Source organism: Ochotona princeps, chromosome 33 (genome assembly GCF_030435755.1).
Source record: "Ochotona princeps isolate mOchPri1 chromosome 33, mOchPri1.hap1, whole genome shotgun sequence".
Taxonomy (NCBI): Eukaryota; Metazoa; Chordata; class Mammalia; order Lagomorpha; family Ochotonidae; genus Ochotona; species Ochotona princeps.
The window spans coordinates 6200884-6218918 of record NC_080864.1 but is presented as its reverse complement, the minus strand read 5'-3'; the positions used below and the strand labels follow the sequence as shown (position 1 = coordinate 6218918).

Genomic DNA, 18035 nt, shown 5'->3' with positions numbered 1-18035 from the left:
CGCTCGTGACCCCATTGGGCATCTGTCCCTTGGGCAGCCCAGCACCAGGACTAGCTGTACAGGCCACATCATCAAGTGCTAATGACCCACTGGGTGACCTAGGGGAGGTTGCCATGGATCCCAGCAGATGACACACACTCTGGCTCCCTTGCTTGATCCCCAGGCTCCCTGAAGTCATCCCCGTCCATGTCGCACATGGAGGCCCTGGGCAAGGCCTGGAACCGACAACTCAGGTGAGTACACGCCACCTGCCACCCTCCTCACCTAGGGAAGGATGGGATGCAGTGTTGCTGCTGGCTGGGGCTATTGGTGGTGGAGAGGATTGCGGGGGAGCCAGAGCCATCCCCGGGGGCTGACCCGACCCTCCGGCTGCCCAGCCGTCCGCTCTCCCAGGCCGTGTCATTCAGCACCCCCTTTGGCCTGGACAGCGACGTCGACGTGGTCATGGGAGACCCCGTTCTCCTGCGCTCCGTCAGCTCTGACAGCCTGGGGCCCCCGCGTGCTGCACCGGCCAGGACCCCCGCCCAGTCCAGCACCCCAGAGCCTGGCGACCTGCCCACCATCGAGGAGGCCCTGCAGATCATCCACAGTGCCGAGCCGCGGTTGCTTCCGGACGGGGCCGCCGATGGCAGCTTCTACCTTCACTCCCCGGAGGGGCCCACCAAGCCCTCACTGTCTTCCTCCTACCCGTCCGATGGATTCACCAAGCCCCCCATCTATGTGCCCCACCCCGAGATACCCTCCAAGGCTGCTGTGGAGGTGTCCAAACCGTCCGCCCCATCTGAGGGGTCCCCAAAGGCGGCAGCTTCGTCCCCGGCGGCCACCAACTCCGAGGTGAAGATGACCAGCTTTGCGGAACGTAAGAAGCAGTTGGTGAAGACAGAAACCGAGGCCGGATCGGGGTCCTCTCCGCCCCCTACGGCGGCCCCCGAGGCCCTGAGCTCGGAGATGAGCGAGCTGGGAGCCCGGCTGGAGGAGAAGCGGAGAGCCATTGAGGCTCAGAAGCGACGCATTGAGGCCATCTTTGCCAAGCACCGCCAGCGGCTTGGCAAGAGCGCCTTCTTGCAGGTGCAGCCCCGTGAGGCCGCCGGGGAGGCAGAGGCCGAGCCAGAGCCAGGCACAGCCCCCGGTGGGGAGCGGCCGGCGGGCGAGGGCCAGGGGGAGCCGTCCTCGCGACCCAAGTCGGTGACCTTCTCGCCCGAGCTGGGCCCGGTGCCCCCCGAGGGGCTGGGGGACTACAACCGTGCGGTCAGCAAGCTGAGCGCCGCTCTGAGCTCCCTGCAGCGGGACATGCAGAGGCTCACGGACCAGCAGCAGCGACTTCTGGCGCCACCTGAGCCCCCAGGACCTGCCCCACCCCCTGCTGCCTGGGTCATCCCTGGCCCCACCACCGGGCCCAAAGCTGCATCTCCCAGTCCTGCCCGTCGGGCCCCAGTCGCTGCCCGGCGCAGCCCCGGCCCCGGCCCCAGCCCAGCACCCCGGAGTCCAAAGCACACACGGCCGGCGGAGCTGCGGCTGACGCCCCTGACCAGGGTGCTCACGCCACCCCACGACGTGGACAGCCTCCCCCACCTACGCAAGTTCTCGCCGAGTCAGGTGCCCGTCCAAACACGCTCGTCCATCCTCCTGGCCGAGGGGTCGCCTCCTGAGGAGCCCGCGGCCCGGCCGGGCCTCATTGAGATCCCCCTGGGCAGTCTGGGCGAGCCTGCAGCTGAGGAGGGGGGCGACGGGAGTCCCCCTGACGCGGAAGATTCCTTAGAAGAGGAGGCATCATCGGAGGGAGAGCCCCGGGTGGGGCTGGGCTTCTTCTACAAGGTGAGGGAAGAGGACCCGACATGAAAGGGGTTGGAGAAGTCCCGGGGAGATGGTGTGTCTGGGTGGCTGGTTGAATATAGGAAGTAGCTCGGTGGGTAGAATAAGCGGGTGGGTGGATGGATGGATGGATAGGTGAGGGGGTAGGTGGATGGGTGGATGGATGGATGGATGGGTGAAGGAGGGTGTGGGGGAGTGGGTAAGACAGGCGAGTAGGTGGGTGGGTAGCTAGATGGTGCACATAGACAGGCAGTTGACCAGACCAAGTAGACACGTGGTCCCGTGGACTGGAGGTGGGGCGTGGTCAGCGCGTCATCCTCTCCTCCACCACTCCGCCCCAGTGTGTCCCTCCCAGCTGCCCCTCCTGACACTCTCCCCCCCCCTGCCCGGACCCCCTGCAGTCACCCCCTGGCCACTATCCAGCCCTCTGCTCTCTGGCCCTCATGTCACGCTGCCCTCCCTCCCCAGCCACCATCCCTCACTGGGGGCTGTGCAGGAAACAGGTGCCTCTAGAAGAATGAAGATGATGACCAGAAGGATGGGACCTGGGGTGGTGGTGGGGGGACAGGGAGGCCAGCTGGACTCTGATGTGTGCCCTCCCTCCCCCCCGCCCCGACCAGGCCGAAGACAAGCCCGAGGATGAGATGGCCCAGAAGCGAGCCAGCCTGCTGGAGCGCCAACAGCGGCGGGCGGAGGAGGCCAAGCGACGCAAGCAGTGGCAGGAGGCTGAGAAGGAGCAGCGGAAGGAGGAGGCCGCCAGGTGAGTGAGGCTGGACCAGCCTGCGGCCCTGGGGGTCCCGTGACCCCATGACCCCTAGCCTTCCTCTCACTGCTCCTCTTCCCTCCCCCTGCAGGCTGGCCCAGGAGGAAGCAGCCAACCCAGCTCCTGCAGCTCCCACAGCTGCGGCTGCTGCTGCTCCTGCCGCTCCTGCAGCGGCCCCGGGCCCCGCAGTGGCTGCTGCAGGGCCCCGGGCCCCGGCCGAGGAGGAGGTGGGCCCCCGGCGTGGGGACTTCACGCGCCTCGAGTATGAGCGCCGGGCCCAGCTCAAGCTGATGGATGACCTAGACAAGGTGCTGCGCCCCCGGGCCGCTGCGGGGAGCGGGGGGCCAGGCCGGGGCGGGCGCAGGGCGCCTCGGCCACGCTCTGGTTGCTGTGATGACTCGGCTCTGGCCAGAAGCCCAGCCCGCGGCCTGCTGGGTGAGGATCGGTGGAGCATGGGTGGGGAGGGGGGGAGGCCAGAGGATGGTGGGGTGTGTGTGTGTGTGTGTGTGTGTGTGTGTGTGCTCGTTTATGCTCTGCCGGGACCCCTCTGGCCACTGGCAGCCACGTGGGGTGTCCAGGGGTGCTGACCTGGTTCTGTGTGCGCAGGCTCGCGGCTCAGCAAGGTCTACTCGCAGTCCACGCTGTCCCTGTCCACCGTGGCCAACGAGGCCTCCAATAACCTCGGTGTGAAGAGGCCCACGTCCCGGTGAGCTGCGCCTGGGCACCTGTGGGGTCGGGGTCAGCCTAGGGGTCAGGACACATCCTCCTTGGGTCACCCCTGAGAGTGTCTCGACTCAGTGCCCAGCTCCCGTGTGGAAGGCAGCCCGTGACGGCTCGAGTAGCTGTGAGCCACATGGGGAAGAGACCTGGGTCAACTTCCCAGATCCTGGCTCCCTTACGGGCCATCCAAAGAAAGTGGCAAAAAGTGAAATCCACCATGCCACCACGTGGTTTTAAACCACACCATCCGTGCATTTCTCAGCATCACACTGACCCCAGGACATTGGCACACCTGGGCATTAGGCTTGGGGGACCTAGGTTGTCCCTCGACCTGCGGGAAGCCTTCCCCGCCCACCAACCTCTCCTCCCTGTATTCCCTCACTCCCCCAAGCAGGGCCCCGTCCCCGTCCGGCCTCATGTCCCCCAGCCGTCTGCCGGGCAGCCGCGACTGGGAGAATGGCAGTAACGCATCCTCGCCCGCATCCGTGCCAGAGTACACAGGTAGGGGTGGGGCCGGGGTGCTGCGCCGCCCTCCCGGGGGTGGGGTCCCCCCCCAACACCTGGCGTCAACCCCCCTCGACCTCACCGACTGCCCTGTCTTGCTAGGTCCCCGGCTCTATAAGGAGCCCAGCGCCAAGTCCAACAAGTTTATCATCCACAACGCCCTGTCGCACTGCTGCCTGGCGGGGAAGGTCAACGAGCCGCAGAAGAACCGCATTTTGGAAGTGAGTGTGCGCGTGCGTGGGGCTGCAGGTGGCATGGAGGGGGTGGCGGCACTCCCCCCCCAGACTGTTCCCCCCCCGACCTCCTCTGCCCGCTCCCGTCCAGGAAATCGAGAAGAGCAAAGCCAACCACTTCCTCATCCTCTTCCGCGACTCGAGCTGCCAGTTCCGGGCGCTCTACACGCTGTCGGGGGAGACGGAGGAGCTGTCGCGCCTGGCGGGCTACGGCCCGCGCACCGTCACGCCCGCCATGGTGGAGGGCATCTACAAGTACAACTCGGATCGCAAGCGCTTCACCCAGATCCCCGCCAAGACCATGTCCATGAGCGTGGACGCCTTTACCATCCAGGGACACCTCTGGCAGACCAAGAAGCCCACCACCCCCAAGAAGGGCGGTGGTGGCGGCGGGACGCCCAAGTAATCCCGGCCTCCCGGCACACTGGCACACTCCGGGTCGTGTCTTCTGTCCCCCAACCTTGTCTGATGGGCAAGGGAGGGGGAGGGCTGGAGCCCCACCCTCACCCTCCTTGGAGTCTGGTCCTGCCGTGGGGGCTGAGCTGGGAGTTCAGGGCTCAGCCCGGCCCTCTTGTCTGTCCTTCGTCTTACCACAGACACACACACTCCCCCACCTCTTGAATAAAATAATTTAACGACAAGCCGTGCCTTCCCGTCTCTGCTGCGCCCTGCCTGGCCTTCCTGGCCTGCCCCACCCCAGCTGAATTGTCCTCCTCCTGTGGCTGCTGCTGCTGCTGCTGCTGGAAGCCCTGTCTGCCTGCCTGCCATTTGGGCCCGGGGCCAACTTGTAGCCGAGGCCATCTCCCCGACCCACCAGCCACGCTTCTGGGTTCAGTTACTGCCCCTCCTGGGAATCCAGGAGCCTGCCTGGCAGGCTCACCAGGCATGTGGGGTGCAGGATCCACAGAGCAACCCAGAGCCAGGTGGGCCAGACCCCTGCAGGCTCGCTGCCAAAGGCTCAGCTCGGCTTGGCTCCCTGGCCAACAGGCAGGCAGGCAGATCTGATTAAAGGGTTTAAGGCATCAAGGGACTTAATCATCCAGAGCCCGCTAATGGCCTCCCAGAGCTTAGGGGACAAGGCCACGCCCCGGCCCCAGCCCTAGGGAACAGGGCTGAGAGTGGGTCACGGGGCAGGCCGGGGCCTGCGGGTACGGTGAGGCGGGGAGCGGGCCCTTGGAGCCCTTGGAGCGAGGAGGATCCTGCAGGCAGCTTCGGGGCAGGCCTGACCGGAGGCCTCAGGCTGAACTGGCTCTGCAGGGTGTCTGACAGGGTGTGGCTCCCTGGCCCTGCTGGGTGGCCCCACCTACCACTGGAGCCAATCCGGGCCTGGGGCCAGGGTGCTCTGAGCTGGCAGACCTTGGGCAGGCAGCACCTGCGTGGCAGGAAGGAGGGAGGCGGAGCCAATGTTGTACAAAAGAAGCTGTATTGGGGACGGGGTGGGGACGGGGTGGGGACGGGGTGGGGGGGTCAGTCAGTCCTCCTTCAGGCTCCCAAACACAGCCGCTGGTACACTTTGCTGCTCCAGCCGCACCTCTGGGGGAGAAGGGGAGAAGTACAGGGGGTGACTGCGCTGCCGGGACCACCCCCACAGCCTCGCCTGCCCTGCGGGGGCCACCTAGTTCTCACCATTGGGTTCCAGGTCCATCTCCTCCTCATCTTCATCCTCGCCCAGCTGGATCTCATCGGGGTTGGCCTGCTGGGCCAGCTCGGCCAGCTCGTCGCGGGAGGCGTTGCTCCTGTGGGTGCGGGTGTTGGTAGGGCCTCAGCGGGGGCTCCCTCCCAGCCCGTCCCCCCTTCTTCCCGGGTCGCCTCTGGTTCCCACCCCTCACCTCACAAACAGGATTTTGCTCTGGGCTCGCGGGGGCTGGTCCCTCTCGGCCTCAGCTGCCAGCTGCTCGGCCCGCTGTTCCAGCAACTTCATGTCATCCATGCCGCTCTGCCCGGGGGCCAGGTCGGACACTGCGGGGAGCCGGCAGGGTGGGGTCAGTACCCCCTGTGCTGTGCCCCCCCTGTGCTGGCTGCCCCAGCCCCACAGCCCTCCAAGGGTGCCCGGCGAGGGGTGGGCTGCTCACCGGTGCCCGTGGCGCTGCCCGACACCTTGAGCATCTGAGAGGCCATGAAGTTGACCTGCGTGTTGTACGTGGCCTGTACGCTGCGGCGGATCCGCAGCATCTCACGGATGGTGTCCTCGTTGCCATGGCGCACCTCGAACTCCTTCCACGTCTGCCAGAAGGCGCTGGTGGTCTGCAGAGGGCAGCAGAGCGAGGCCAGGGTGGGTGGGATTGGGGTGGTGGCTGGCGGCGACTCGGGGACACCCCCGGGGCCCCACCCCCAGGTCACACATCTAGGAGTAAAAGTAGCTGCGGACACCCCGGGACCCCATCATCCCCTGTTCCTGCCTCCTAACCGTGGGTCACACATCTGCGGCTGCAGATGGCAGGGACATTGGTGGACACCCGGGCCTCGCCCCCTGGCAGCCCCTCTCAGGTCCTGCTCCTGCCCCCCAACACCTCAGGCCCCATCCCCTGGTCACCTTCCTAACCCATGGGTTGCAGCTCTGCAGGCAGAAGTTGTGGATGGCCCAGGCACCAGTGGACAGTGCAGGCTCCGCCCCGGCCACCCTTCCTAGGCTCCCCTGCCCCCCACACACCCAGGCCCCATCCCCTACCCGTGGGTCGCAGATCTGCGAACAGAAGCTGTAGATGGCACGGGCTCGGTCAATCTCCCCAAGCTTGCACTCCATGTCCGCGAACCGCAGGCACATCTCTCGGGCGTGCTCGTCCGACAGCACCTGGGCCGGGCAGAGCGTGTGAGCATGCGCGTGCGAGGCGACGGGGTGCCCCCCTGACCCCCATGGGTGGCCCTGGGCGCAGGCACCTCGATGGCTTTCTGGTAGATGCTGCGCGTGTGCGTGACGCCGTAGATCTCGGCCGCCCGCTTGATGTAGATATTGAACATGTCGTACTGCTGCGCGGGCTCCACGGCGCGCGTGGCACGCTCGTACACGGCCATGGCGTGTCGGGCCAGGCCCCACTCCTCCTCCAGCTGCGCATACAGCAGGTACAGGGCTGTGGCAGGGGTGATGGAGGGGTGGGCGGGTCAGATGCCTGGGCCCCCTCCCTGCAACACCCCCTCCGCCCCAGCCCCATCCCCACCCTCTTTCCTCACTCTTGGCGTGTTTGGGTGGGCAGCCGTCCAGCGCCTGCTCGAAGAGGTCCCGGGCCCGCTCCAGCTTGCGGCCCCCATAGCGGGCGATGAACTTGGTCAGGTAAGTGCTCCAGATGTCGGACACGTTGGGCCACTTGAAGAGCGAGATGCCACGCTCGTAGGCCTGTCCCGAGGAGAGGGGTGGGTGGGTGGGTGTGAGTCCCCCGGCGGCGGCGGGGGGGGGGGCGGAAAGCTGCTCAGAAAGTGGGGAGACAGGCCCCATGCCCCCCCAACTTGGCATCCGCAAGAAGCCCCGCCTCGCACTGCAAGGACTTGTGGAGCCCAGCGCCCAGCGGGCAATATTACAGAGACAGGTGGGTGTGGGCAGCCCCACAACGCTGTAAGACACTGGTGCCCACGCCCCCAGAAGATCCACACGCACCCCAGACATGGGGCAGCAGCCACACGTGGCTTTACATGTAACCACCCCTATGGCTGAGTCCAGACACCCCACACCTCTGGCCCAGGCCCAGGTCCCCACAGACCTATACAGATTAGGGACCCCTCTTGCCACCTGCACATACAGGACACAGTGTCCACCCAGGGCTGGAGTATTTGAGGAGGCCACTTGGGAAGACAAGGTCCCTGGGGTGGGTTTCCACCACCATGACACACACATGCAAACACACAGCCACGGGAGGATCCCACTGCTAACACCTTGCAACTTCGTGACCACGGGGTACTAAAAGGCTGCTGCCGAGCCCACTGTAGGGGCACCCCCAGACCGGTGGACATCCACTGCAACCCCCCGGCCTCACCTTGAAACTCTCCTCGAAGTACTTGTGTTCCTCCAGGAACATGGCGTAGTTGATGACAATCTGGGGCGTGGCGATGCGCAGGTCCAGGATGCGGTCGTACACGGCCTTGGTGGACTAGGCAGTGTGGGGACACGGAGCGACGGGTCAGAGCGCACCCCGGGTTGTGGGGGGGAGGGGATCCAGCCCCCATCCCCCGCCCGCCCCTGAGGGCTCACCTGGAAAGTGCCAAGGCTCTCCTCCAGGTCGGCGAGCATCGACCACACCTTGAGGGACTTGTATACGCGGTTCTGCACGGGCTCCGAGCCGTCGAAGTACTCGGCCCGGCGGGCGGGCAGTGCTGTCGCCTTCTGTGTGTGGTAGGGAGAGCGCTCAGCAGACCCGGGCCGGGCCGTGGGGACAGAGGTGGCAGACCCGGGGCCGGGCCACGCACCTGCAGCCTCCCCACCCCGCACCCTCACCCGCAGCAGCCGTAGTGCTTCATCATAGTTTTCGTGCCGTAGCTCCAGCTCCCCACACTGGCACCACACGCTCGCCAGGTCGTCCACCTGCTTGAAGTTCACCTTGGTGGCCTTCTCCAGGATGACACGGGCCTGGCGGGGGCGGGGGGGTGGCGGGTAGAGACCAAGCTGAGACACTGCCTGCCCCAGGGAAAAAAATATATGTGCCAGTCTGACCCATTTCTCTCTCTCTCTTTCCCAGCATGTCACTTACATCGTCCAGCTGCCCGTTGTCCTCATAAAACTTGGCAAATGCAACCCACAGCGTGTGGGGCTTGCCCGTGGCCTTGAAGGGGTCCACCGTCTGCACGGCCTCTGTGTATGTGTTGATGATCTGCAAGCAGGAGGGGCTCAAGGTCAGGTGGAGGGACTCAAGGTGGGGGGGGAGGAGGGTCAAGGTTCTACAGGTGCTGCCCAGAGGGGCGGTGGTCCCACGGGGCGGGGGGAAGCCACGCACCTCTCGGGGCCGGCCCTCGTGCAGGGCCACACGCTTATGCCACTCGTGTACGTGGTGCGGGTTTTGCCGCAGCAGGACGCTGTTGAGCAGCAGGGGCCGCCGGCTGATGAGCTGTTCGAAGCGGGCCAGGCGCAGCTCCAGGTCCACATCGTCTGGGGAGCCGCAGGCATGTTGAGAAGAAGGTTGGAGAATTGAGGGTGAGGGCCGAGGGCCTCCCCCTCGGAGCATACCCGCACCCCCCCCCCACTTCCCAGCCCTTCTGGAAATCACTCCCAGCCTGCCAGGCCCGAGAAGGAACCTCTTCTCTGAATGGCACCCCACCCCTGGCCAGGGTGAGCCCGAGGCGCGCACCTTCCTCCTCGCGCCCCAGCTCCGAGGTCGTCTCCATCTTGGCGGCGATCATGCTCTCCTCGAACTGGGCGTAACTGTCAAACACCTGCGTGAAGTCGCGCACGGTCATCACCGTCCGGATGGCCTCCTCATACACGTCCCGAGCCTGCGGGGACAGGGATGGGAGACGGGTGTGGAGTGCGGGGTGAGCGCCAAGCGCTGGCAGGTGAAGAGGCGCGGGGTAGGATAGGACCATGACTCGCTCCCCAGCGCCGCCCCCTCAGCAGGTCCAGCTGCAGGAGCCCTGACCTTGGCCGCCCTCAGAGGCCTCCAGTCATACTCACAGGTCCCTGCCCCCAACCCTCCCCGGTGCACCCCTCCATCTCCGCCAACAGTACCCGGCCCACCACCTCCCTACCCATCTCTGTCCCTACTGGCACTGGAAGTGCCCCAGTCGAGCTGGTAAAACGCCATCCTCGGCCTCTGAGGCCCCCGGGCCCACCTCCCAGAACCCCTATCTACTCCTATCTCCCACTCCTCTTCCTCCTCTCTCTCTCTCTCTCTCTCTCTGCTCCAGCCGCATCCCCAGAGGGCTGCTTTCACAGCCCCACTTCCTTCCCCCTCCACTATCCGATAGTGAAAGCAAGATAATAGGGACTGGTGTTGTAGCACAGAGAGTGACGCTGCCGCCTGCAGTGCCAGCATCCCGTAGGGACACCAGTTCGTATCCTGGCTGCTCCGATGCAGCTCCCTGCTAATGCACCCGGAACAAGCAGTGGAAGATGGCCCAGGCCCTTGGGACCCTGCCACTCGTGTGGGAGACCCCGCATGGAGACTCCTTGCTTCAGCTCGGCCCAGCCCCTGGCCATTGTGGTCATCTGGGAGACTGAACCCGTAGATGGATCAGCCCTCTTCCTTGCTCAGTAACTCCATCTTTCAAAATAAATAAGTCTTGAAAAACAAAACCACAACAAAAAGAAAGTGGCACGGACCGTGACAGGAGGGGTCCCTGTGTGGGGTGTCTACTCCGGGCTCCCCCAGTGGTAAGGACCATCACAGGAGGGGTCCCTGCGTGGGGGACCTACTCCGGGCTCCCCCAGTGGTAAGGACTATCACAGGAGGAGGGGTCCCTGCGTGGGGGACCTACTCCGGGCTCCCCCAGTGGTAAGGACTATCACAGGAGGGGTCCCTGAGTGAGGTGCCTACTCCAGGCTCCCCCATGCTATGGACATGCAACCCAGCAGAAGCCACACACCACAGCGCCCCCTAGTGGCGGCTGCCCCCTCGGCCACTGCGCAGCTGGGCTTCTGGCCTTCGGGATGGCCACGCGGGTGGCGTGCATTTCCTGCTCACCCCCAGAGGCCCGCCTGCCCGCACCCACCTTCTCAAAGTGGCCGCTGCGGATGTAGTAGTCGGCCAGCGAGCACCAGAGCTTGCCCAGCTGATCGGTGAAGCGGGTGAGGCCCCCGCGGATGATGGCGTCCACGTTGAGGGACTGTACCTTGTCTGGGTTTTGAGAGATGAGGTCGCAAAGCTCGTGCCACAGCTGCGGGAGGGAAGGCGTGGTCAGTCTCCCTCCAGGACACTGGCAGCTCCGGCAGGAGCAGCAGCCAGCCCCGGGCTCCCCGGCTTCCCGGGCCGGCTCTCACCTGGTAGTTGGATTTGCCAGCCTTGGACACGAACTGCTCATCATTGACCACGGTGGCCAGGCGCTGCGCAGCCTCGTCCAGCCGGTCGCTCGACTTCAGATATTCGATGTATTCCTCGGCACTCTCAGGGCTCAGCTGGGGGGACCGCCGAGTCCGCAGGCAGTTGGTGAGGCTGCACCACCACCACCACCACCACCACTCCCCCTTCTCGCCCCACCCAAGGCAGTACGTCACTGTCCTGGCCAGCAGCCAGCCCTGGGCCAGCCTTAGCACCACTGCGGTCTAGCCTGGCCCCCACGGGTCCCACACAGGCCAGGCCTGGCTTCCATCTTGAGCCACCCTGGCTGCACCTACACTCTCACCCCTGGCCCTCGCCAGGGCTGGGGTCTTAGCAGTGGGTTCAAACACCCCTGACTCCCCAGGTATCTCCTGTGCAGGCAGGGGCTGTTTTAGTCACGTTTGTTTCTAAGATGAGGCGGAGCAGGTGCCAGCCAACTCCTTAGGAGAGAAAAAACACACGAGTCCCCAGCAAGACCCACGTGTCCACCCCCCGTCCTGCCTGACATCCAGGGAGGTGGGCTTGCCCACTGGGCTCACCTTGAGGAAGCGCCGGTAGCCTCGCACGGCCGTCTCAGGCAGGGGGTGTGAGCGCAGGAAGCGCAGGTACAGGGGCCAGATGCGGGAGTGCTGGGTGATGGGCAGGGCCCGCAGGGCGCGGTCGAAGGTACGGCGGGTGTGTGTGACACGGCCCTGGTCCATGAGGAACTGGCAATAATCCAGCCACAGCCGGGGCATCTGTGAACCCAGGAGTGGGGAGTTGGCGGGGAGGACAGGGGCAGTGGGACCTCAGCCAGGGGGCCTGAGCCAGGCAAGCGTTCACCAGTCATCCTGAGGCCATCCCAGCAGCCATCCCCCACACCACACCCCCAGCCCCCCCACCCCTCCATGCCCCCGCCACGCCCCCAGCCCCACCACCACCCCTCCCTGCCTCCACCACGTCCCCAGTCCCATCACAGCCCCTCTCTGTCCCCACCACACCCCCAGCCCCACCACCGCCCCCAGTCCCATCACACGCCCCCTGCCCCACCACTGCCAAGCCCCCCACCACACCCCCAGTCCCATCACTGCCCCATCCCCAGTCCACCACGCCCCCAAGCCCCCACCACACCCCTAGCCCCATCACAGCCCCTCTCTGCCCCCACCACACCCCCAGTCCCATCACCGCCCCCTGCCCCAGTCCCACCACGCCCCCAAGCCCCCCACCACACCCCCAGCCCCCTCACCACCCCCAGTCCTATCACTGCCCCCTGCCCCCAGTCCCACCACCACCAAGCCCCCCACCACACTCCCAGCCCCATCACCGCCCCCAGTCCCATCACCAGCCCGCCCCACCACCGCCCCCTGCCCCCACTACATCCCCAGCCACATCACCGCCCCTGCCCCCACCATCCCCCCAGCCCCATCACCGCCCCTCCCTGCCCCCACCATCCCCCCAGCCCCACCACACCCCACACCTTGTGCATGAACACAAAAGCCCTCTCATGGCAGTTGTTGACATCTTCGTAGGCGGGGTCTGTCACACAGCGGTGCTTCACCTGGGCCCGCCGCGCCTTCAGGTAGCGGTACCAGAGCTTGTAGCTGGGGGACGTGCACGGATGGGTCAGCATCAGAACTAACCAACCCCCCAGCCCGCCCACACCCAGGCCAGATCCTTGGCCCTGCTCCCAGCGTGGGGACAGGTGGCAGTCATAGTGGGCAGGGCAGGGCAGAGCAGCCACGGGGTGCCCACCTGCAGGGCAGCAGCTTGAGCGCCCGTTCGTACAGTTGGTTGAGCCTGGGCTTCGGGGCCCCCTGTTTGAATTCGATGTAGCGGAGCCAGCATTTCACAGAGAACTGGTTCCGCATGATTTCCTCTTCATAGGGGAGATCCTCTTCGTCCTGCCACGGAGGGGCCGGGGGGCCGATGAGGAGACCCTCCCTGCTCTCACACAGGTCATCACCCCCGCCCCCCTCTCACTCACTCCAGACCCGTTCCTCCTCAGCAGGCTGCTGCCCACGCAGGCCTTCCAGGAACCCACCCCTGCAGGACTTCAGACACCCCACAGAACATCCACAGCAAACCTCTGAGCTGGAACTGCCCACGGCAAACCTCTTCCCAAATGACAGGTGTTACCGCTTTAGGAGCGCGCGCGCCTGCACGCACCTGACCAACTTCCACCCGCCTCCCTATCCCCTCCAAGGCCCACACATAAAACCAGCTCGCAGCAGGATTGCAAAGGTGCACTAAACCATGGGGGTCGGCCAGGCTAGCTGAATTCGGGGTGTGTGTGTGGCGGGGGAGCCATACCTTTCCAAGCCCGTGGGTGCTAACCCTAAACTCTCCTCGCCCCATGTTCCGTGCAAACCCACTTCCGCCTCCAACCCAGGCCCTTAAGCTTCACAGCGATTCTCCTTCTTGACTCAGGCCACCCGGGCTCCGCTTCCGACCCCGGAGCTGCACTCCCCGCCACCCCGAGGCGCACATCTCTCCGCTGGCCCGTCTAGGGTCCCCCGTTTTTGGCCGAAGCCCCCTGAACACGACACGCTCCGACGATACCCCCCCTTCAAGGCATTTTCAAATGCAGAAATCCGGCCCCGGCCCCAATACCGCGGAGATCATCCCCTTTGCCCCCATCGCAGACTCACAAAGACAAGGTCCGGCCGCTCGGGCCGCGAGTTGCGCGCCATCACCAACATTTTCCTAGCTCTCCTGCTACAGCCGGGAGTCGCGCGCTTATGACGTCTCCCGCCGAAGGCATCCGCCCCCTCGGGCCAGGCCCGCTTGCCTATTGGCTACATCTTTCCGTCCCTCACGGCCCGCGATGTTGACTTCCGTCGTAGGCGACGCCGGCGACCCGAGGCGGAGTCGAGGCGCCTGATGATTACGCCACCTTAGGGGCGGAAGTGGTTCTTCAGAGACCTGGCGCGCCGCAGATATGGGGGTTAAACTGGAGGTGTTTCGGGTCCGTGAGCACGGGTTGTGCGGTTGGGAGGCTGAGCCGGGGAGTCGAGCCGCAGCGCGAGGCTGCGATGAAGAAGGGAGAGCTTTCCTGGAAGCCCAGAGGAAGGGGGGCGCTGGCTTGAGGCGCTCGAGGGGGGCGTCCGGATTTGGGGGGGCCCTTTGCAAGTCTTGATGTGAGCGAGGCAGGGGGTGCGTCCTGGGCTGTCCTTGGATCGGGGTGGTAGGAGCTGGACCCAGTGCGTGCATGAATGGGGTGCATGGGCATTGCGCGTGCGCCCCCGTTGACCTCCCAGCCTGGAGGGGCGCAGGGCGGGGTGGGGGGCTTTGAGGGCATATATATTTATTTATTTATTTTAAGCTCCCTGGGTCCTCTGTTTTCAATCGGGTTGCGTACGTTGTTCCTGGCCAAGGCGGCCATCCCAGCTTGAGTTCCCGCACCCCACACCCTGCCCCATCCCGCACACACACACCCCGCACCCCCTTGTTTCTGCAGATGACCCTGTACCTCACGTTCCCCGTGGCCATGTTCTGGATTTCCAATCAGGCTAATTGGTTTGAGGATTCTGTCATACAGCGCAAGGTGCTCGCCGGAGCAGGGGGGAGGGTGGGGAGTGATTGTGGGTTCAGCCCAAGGGGGTGGGAGCTGTGTGTATGTGTGTTTGTGTGTGTGTGCCTGGGGGAAGGGGTCCTGAGAAGTGTGTGGGTGCCCTGGTGGCTCCTGGCTCACACGCCCCCGTCTGTGACTGTCTTCCACAGAGGGAGTTGTTCCCACCAGAGAAGGAGAGTCAGGTAGGTGAGCCATTCCTGCGGCCCACATGGCACACGCTCAGAGGGAGCAGGGAGGCCGGGTCCCCTTGGCCACGCCTGACAGGGAATGGAAATTTAACTGTCCACGGCTGTGGCCGGGGACCTGACCACTGAGGGGCAGCGCAGCTCACCACCGCTGGGCAGACTGTGAACTTGGAAGCCGCAGCCTACAGGAGTAGGGGAGAGGGGGATGGTGACGGGAGGAGAGGGGTCCAGGTCCTGAGGGGTACCTCTCCCCCGCTTTCCCACCCTCAGCGCCAAGAGTTCGAAGCGTTCAAAGACAGGATCCGGAAACAGCGGGAGGAGAAGCTGCTTGGCCGGGCTGCCCAGCACAGCTCCTGAATGCCTGGGTCCCAGCACCCCGTTCCCCTTGCCCCCCGCCCTCTCCCCGCTATACCGGTGACAAAAATCACACCAAAAGACTCTGTTGCTGGTTGCTCAGTCGTTTGTTTTATTGTCTGCTCTGGGTGGTGGGAGGCCCTACGGGGGGGCTTGCTTCAGGGGGCTTGTGTCTGGGGCTGCGGGCTGCTGTTCCTACGGAAACCCAGAGCGCTCGGATCTTGGGGGACGAGCAGGGGTTGGGGACTCAGGGTCCCGGGTCGTTTCTGCGTACTGTCCTGTGGATGGAGAAGGGTCAGCCAGAGGGGGCAGGTGGAGGTTGGGAGGGGGGTAGCATTTAGAGCCAAGGACAGGTGGAGCTAGAGAGACTGGCTCGAGCAGTGAGGGTGGGAGCGACGCAAACTCAGAGGGAGAAGGTGCCGGTGGAAACCCCGGGTGTAGGACCAGTCGTGTGTCCTCTGATACTTTTCCTGTGTCCCCCACATTGTGCACTGCCAAGGGTGGTATTTGGGTGTCTTGGGGGCCCTCACCAGGGTCTTGGACCGGACCCTCATGTGATACACTAGCGCATACGTGAATGTGGTAGCTGCGTCCCCACCCCCTCCCACCCTGGGCCTCCCCCCGAAACTCTCCAGCTCCGGCATGCCTTTGTACCCCCCACATCTCCCTTGTCTGAGCCTCCTTGGCCCTCCCTCCTGAAGTCCCGGCAGGTGATGGGACAGGAGGCCGGGGCAGGACAGGGTAGCAGGGAGGGAGACAGCCGGAGAACTTCACCCACCTTGGGGCCCACGGGCTGGAAGCCTGGAAGGGCGCTGATGGTCACACGCTGGTCATCCATACGACGTCCCTGGGTGCTGGCCAACATGTCCATGAAACTGTCCATCTCAGGTGCTGGGCTGCCCTCTGCAGGGAGAAGCAGGGAGGCATGTGAGGCAATGGGTACAGTGTCCTCTCACCCGTGTGCCTCTGCACTCCTGCCCTGTACACACACACACACACACACACTGACAGCCCCGCAGCCCAGCCCCGCTCACCGCCCTCGGTGGCCTGGCCAGACGTGGTCTGCAAAGAACAGCGCTGCTCCTCCATGCGGCCGCCCTGCACGTGGCTCAGCAGGTTGAAAAAGCCCTCCTGGTCTGGGGAGCCCGCCTGGGGACACAAGCACATACCGGGTCCAGCAGGCCCCCCTCAACGGGGAACTCCCTCCTTCCCCGGCCAGCCCCGGAGCCCGCCTCCCCTCGTCCCTCGCCCCTCAGTGCTCACCATGGTCCCTGCTTGCTGATCGGCTGCTCTGGGCTGCTCCAAGTGAGGCTTAAGTTTCCTTCCCAATCTCGGGGCCCCGCCCCGGGCCCCCCCCTCTTCCTACCACTTCACGTGGTGCCCCCGCCCGCCCCAAAGGAGAGGCAGCCAGGGCTGGTGGCCCACTGTCCTAGATTGGGACCTGGTTGGACAACGGCCTGGAGACTGGGAAACTCGTACCCAGGGGCCGCCCTGAAGGCCCACCACTACTCCTTTCCCCTCTCCCCCCCAGGGGTCAGTGCCAGGAAACCTGCCCTCTGGCATGGTCAGGTCCTCACACCCATCAGACCACCAACACCTTCCTGGGTCGGTTAATTGGGTCGGGGTGTGGGGGAGGGGTCCCCAGGAGGACCGTCTCTCAAAATTAGATGTCCTACAAATGAATTAGTCCTGCCAGGCATGGGCTCTGGGACCTTGAGGGGCTGGGGGAGGGGGCCCTCTTACCTCCTCTAGGGGGGTTGACCCTCCCTCCTGCTCCATCCTGGTCGGGACTCCGTGTCCACCCTTTCAGCTGGCCTCTGTTTGCAGCCCCGGCAGGTGCCAAGAGAAGGCCTTTTAAATGATCGTGATGTTGCAGGGGGGGGGGAAGGAGAGGGGGGAGCAGCTCCAAATCCCCAGCTCATTCCCCCATCTGCTTTCACCCAAGCTTAAGCCTCATCAAGATGATCAGATAATTGTGTGCCCCCGGAACAATGCCCGGGTTGGTGTGGGGGGACAGTGGGAGGAGGGGAGGAGCCAGGACTCCCAGGCCACGTGCTGCTAAAGGCCAGGGCTTACACCTGCACAATGGCAACCCCGACAGGATGTCCCTACCCGAGCCAGGCCAGTCAGCTCCGCCACCTGCACCTGCCTGTGTGGGGGGGACCACAGCTGCCACCTGCCAGGAGCCACGGACCAGCCTCACGCCAGCCATGCCATCTCCCGGGCGGGGTGGCTTTCCCTGCCTTCCTTCCCCGCTCTGCACTGCCCTCGGGGGTCTGGGCGACTGGGACAACTTCCAGAACGTTTGCATTTGCTGTTACGCAGCCATCTCCTATGATTCATCACCATCAGCTTGTCGTGGGCACGGGGAGCAAGGGTGTACACCTCAGCTGTGCTTCCCCCAGGAGGCTGTGTCCCTACCCCCGACACACACACCCCTGCCGGGTGCCTTTCCGTATTACCAATAGGCTGTATGGGCCCAGCGCGACAGCCTAGTGGTTAAATCCTCATCTTGCATGCCCAGAATCTCATACACATGCCGGTTTGTGTCCCAGCTGCTCCACTTCCCATCCAAGCTCCCTGCTTGTGGCCTGGGAAAGCAGTCGAGATGGCTCAAAGCCTTGGGACCCTGCACCCGCATGGGAGACCCGGAAGAGGCTCTGGGCTCCTGGCTTCGTATCGGCACAGCACCGGCCGTTGCGGCCGCTTGGGGAGTGAATCATCGGACAGAAGATCTTTTTCTCTGTCTCTCCTCCTCTCTGTATATCTGTCTTTCCAATAAAAATAAATACATCTTTTAAAAAAAAAAAAGAATAATAATGGATTTTTATTTGCAAGGAAGAGAGAGATCTTCCATCTGCTTCCAGCAGTGGCTGGGGCTGGGCCAGGCTGAAGCCAGGGGCTTGGAGGGCTCAGGCAGATGACAGAGACCTAGGTGTCTGAGCCATGACTGCTGCC

The 18035-nt window shown here is 64.7% G+C and overlaps 4 protein-coding genes across 4 annotated transcripts in view; 2 read left to right on the top strand and 2 right to left on the bottom strand.

Moving 5' to 3' along the window:
* Positions 1-4517, top strand: part of CAMSAP3 (calmodulin regulated spectrin associated protein family member 3) — a 71168-nt gene extending 66651 nt beyond the window's left edge. The window contains exons 13-20 of the mRNA XM_058658180.1: positions 164-233; positions 378-1815; positions 2433-2572; positions 2667-3010; positions 3182-3281; positions 3690-3796; positions 3902-4020; positions 4124-4517. Coding sequence (XP_058514163.1) covers positions 164-233; positions 378-1815; positions 2433-2572; positions 2667-3010; positions 3182-3281; positions 3690-3796; positions 3902-4020; positions 4124-4438 — 2633 coding nt within the window. The 3' untranslated portion in view covers positions 4439-4517. The remainder of the gene's footprint in view (positions 1-163; positions 234-377; positions 1816-2432; positions 2573-2666; positions 3011-3181; positions 3282-3689; positions 3797-3901; positions 4021-4123) is intronic.
* A 922-nt stretch (positions 4518-5439) lies between these two features.
* XAB2 (XPA binding protein 2) lies at positions 5440-13698 on the bottom strand. The gene is made up of 19 exons (XM_058657738.1): positions 13616-13698; positions 12720-12868; positions 12445-12568; positions 11528-11725; positions 10931-11065; positions 10663-10827; positions 9303-9447; positions 8952-9103; positions 8709-8828; positions 8456-8587; positions 8213-8344; positions 7998-8111; positions 7201-7363; positions 6910-7100; positions 6701-6823; positions 6105-6276; positions 5862-5991; positions 5659-5768; positions 5440-5565 (listed from the first exon to the last, which is right to left on the bottom strand). The coding sequence occupies exons 1-19, from the start codon at positions 13664-13666 to the stop codon at positions 5504-5506; spliced, it is 2568 nt and encodes an 855-aa protein (XP_058513721.1). The 5' UTR covers positions 13667-13698; the 3' UTR covers positions 5440-5503.
* An 85-nt stretch (positions 13699-13783) lies between these two features.
* On the top strand, positions 13784-15158 carry LOC101521023 (protein PET100 homolog, mitochondrial). Its single transcript, XM_004596014.3, has 4 exons — positions 13784-13932; positions 14425-14511; positions 14688-14720; positions 14994-15158. Exons 1-4 carry the CDS (start codon positions 13906-13908, stop codon positions 15078-15080), a joined length of 234 nt encoding a protein of 77 aa, XP_004596071.2. The 5' UTR covers positions 13784-13905; the 3' UTR covers positions 15081-15158.
* Positions 15159-15223: 65 nt separating this feature from the next.
* PCP2 (Purkinje cell protein 2) lies at positions 15224-16856 on the bottom strand. Its single transcript, XM_004595722.2, has 4 exons — positions 16821-16856; positions 16112-16226; positions 15856-15980; positions 15224-15355 (listed from the first exon to the last, which is right to left on the bottom strand). Exons 1-4 carry the CDS (start codon positions 16854-16856, stop codon positions 15236-15238), a joined length of 396 nt encoding a protein of 131 aa, XP_004595779.2. The 3' UTR covers positions 15224-15235.
* Between the last annotated feature and the right edge of the window lie 1179 nt (positions 16857-18035).

Coding starts and splice junctions, on each gene's coding strand:
- LOC101521023 (XM_004596014.3), top strand. CDS start 13,906: ATGGGGGTTAAACTGGAGGTGTTTCGG. Junction 13,933..14,424: donor TTAAACTGGAGGTGTTTCGG/GTCCGTGAGCAC, acceptor TTGTTTCTGCAG/ATGACCCTGTACCTCACGTT. Junction 14,512..14,687: donor ATTCTGTCATACAGCGCAAG/GTGCTCGCCGGA, acceptor TGTCTTCCACAG/AGGGAGTTGTTCCCACCAGA.
- XAB2 (XM_058657738.1), bottom strand. CDS start 13,666: ATGTTGGTGATGGCGCGCAACTCGCGGCCCGAGCGGCCGGACCTTGTC. Junction 5,769..5,861: donor AGCAAAATCCTGTTTGTGAG/GTGAGGGGTGGG, acceptor CCGCACCCACAG/GAGCAACGCCTCCCGCGACG. Junction 5,566..5,658: donor GATGGACCTGGAACCCAATG/GTGAGAACTAGG, acceptor CTTCTCCCCCAG/AGGTGCGGCTGGAGCAGCAA.
- PCP2 (XM_004595722.2), bottom strand. CDS start 16,856: ATGGAGCAGGAGGGAGGGTCAACCCCCCTAGAGGAG. Junction 16,227..16,820: donor GGTCAACCCCCCTAGAGGAG/GTAAGAGGGCCC, acceptor TTGTGTCCCCAG/GCGGGCTCCCCAGACCAGGA. Junction 15,981..16,111: donor TGGCCAGGCCACCGAGGGCG/GTGAGCGGGGCT, acceptor TTCTCCCTGCAG/AGGGCAGCCCAGCACCTGAG.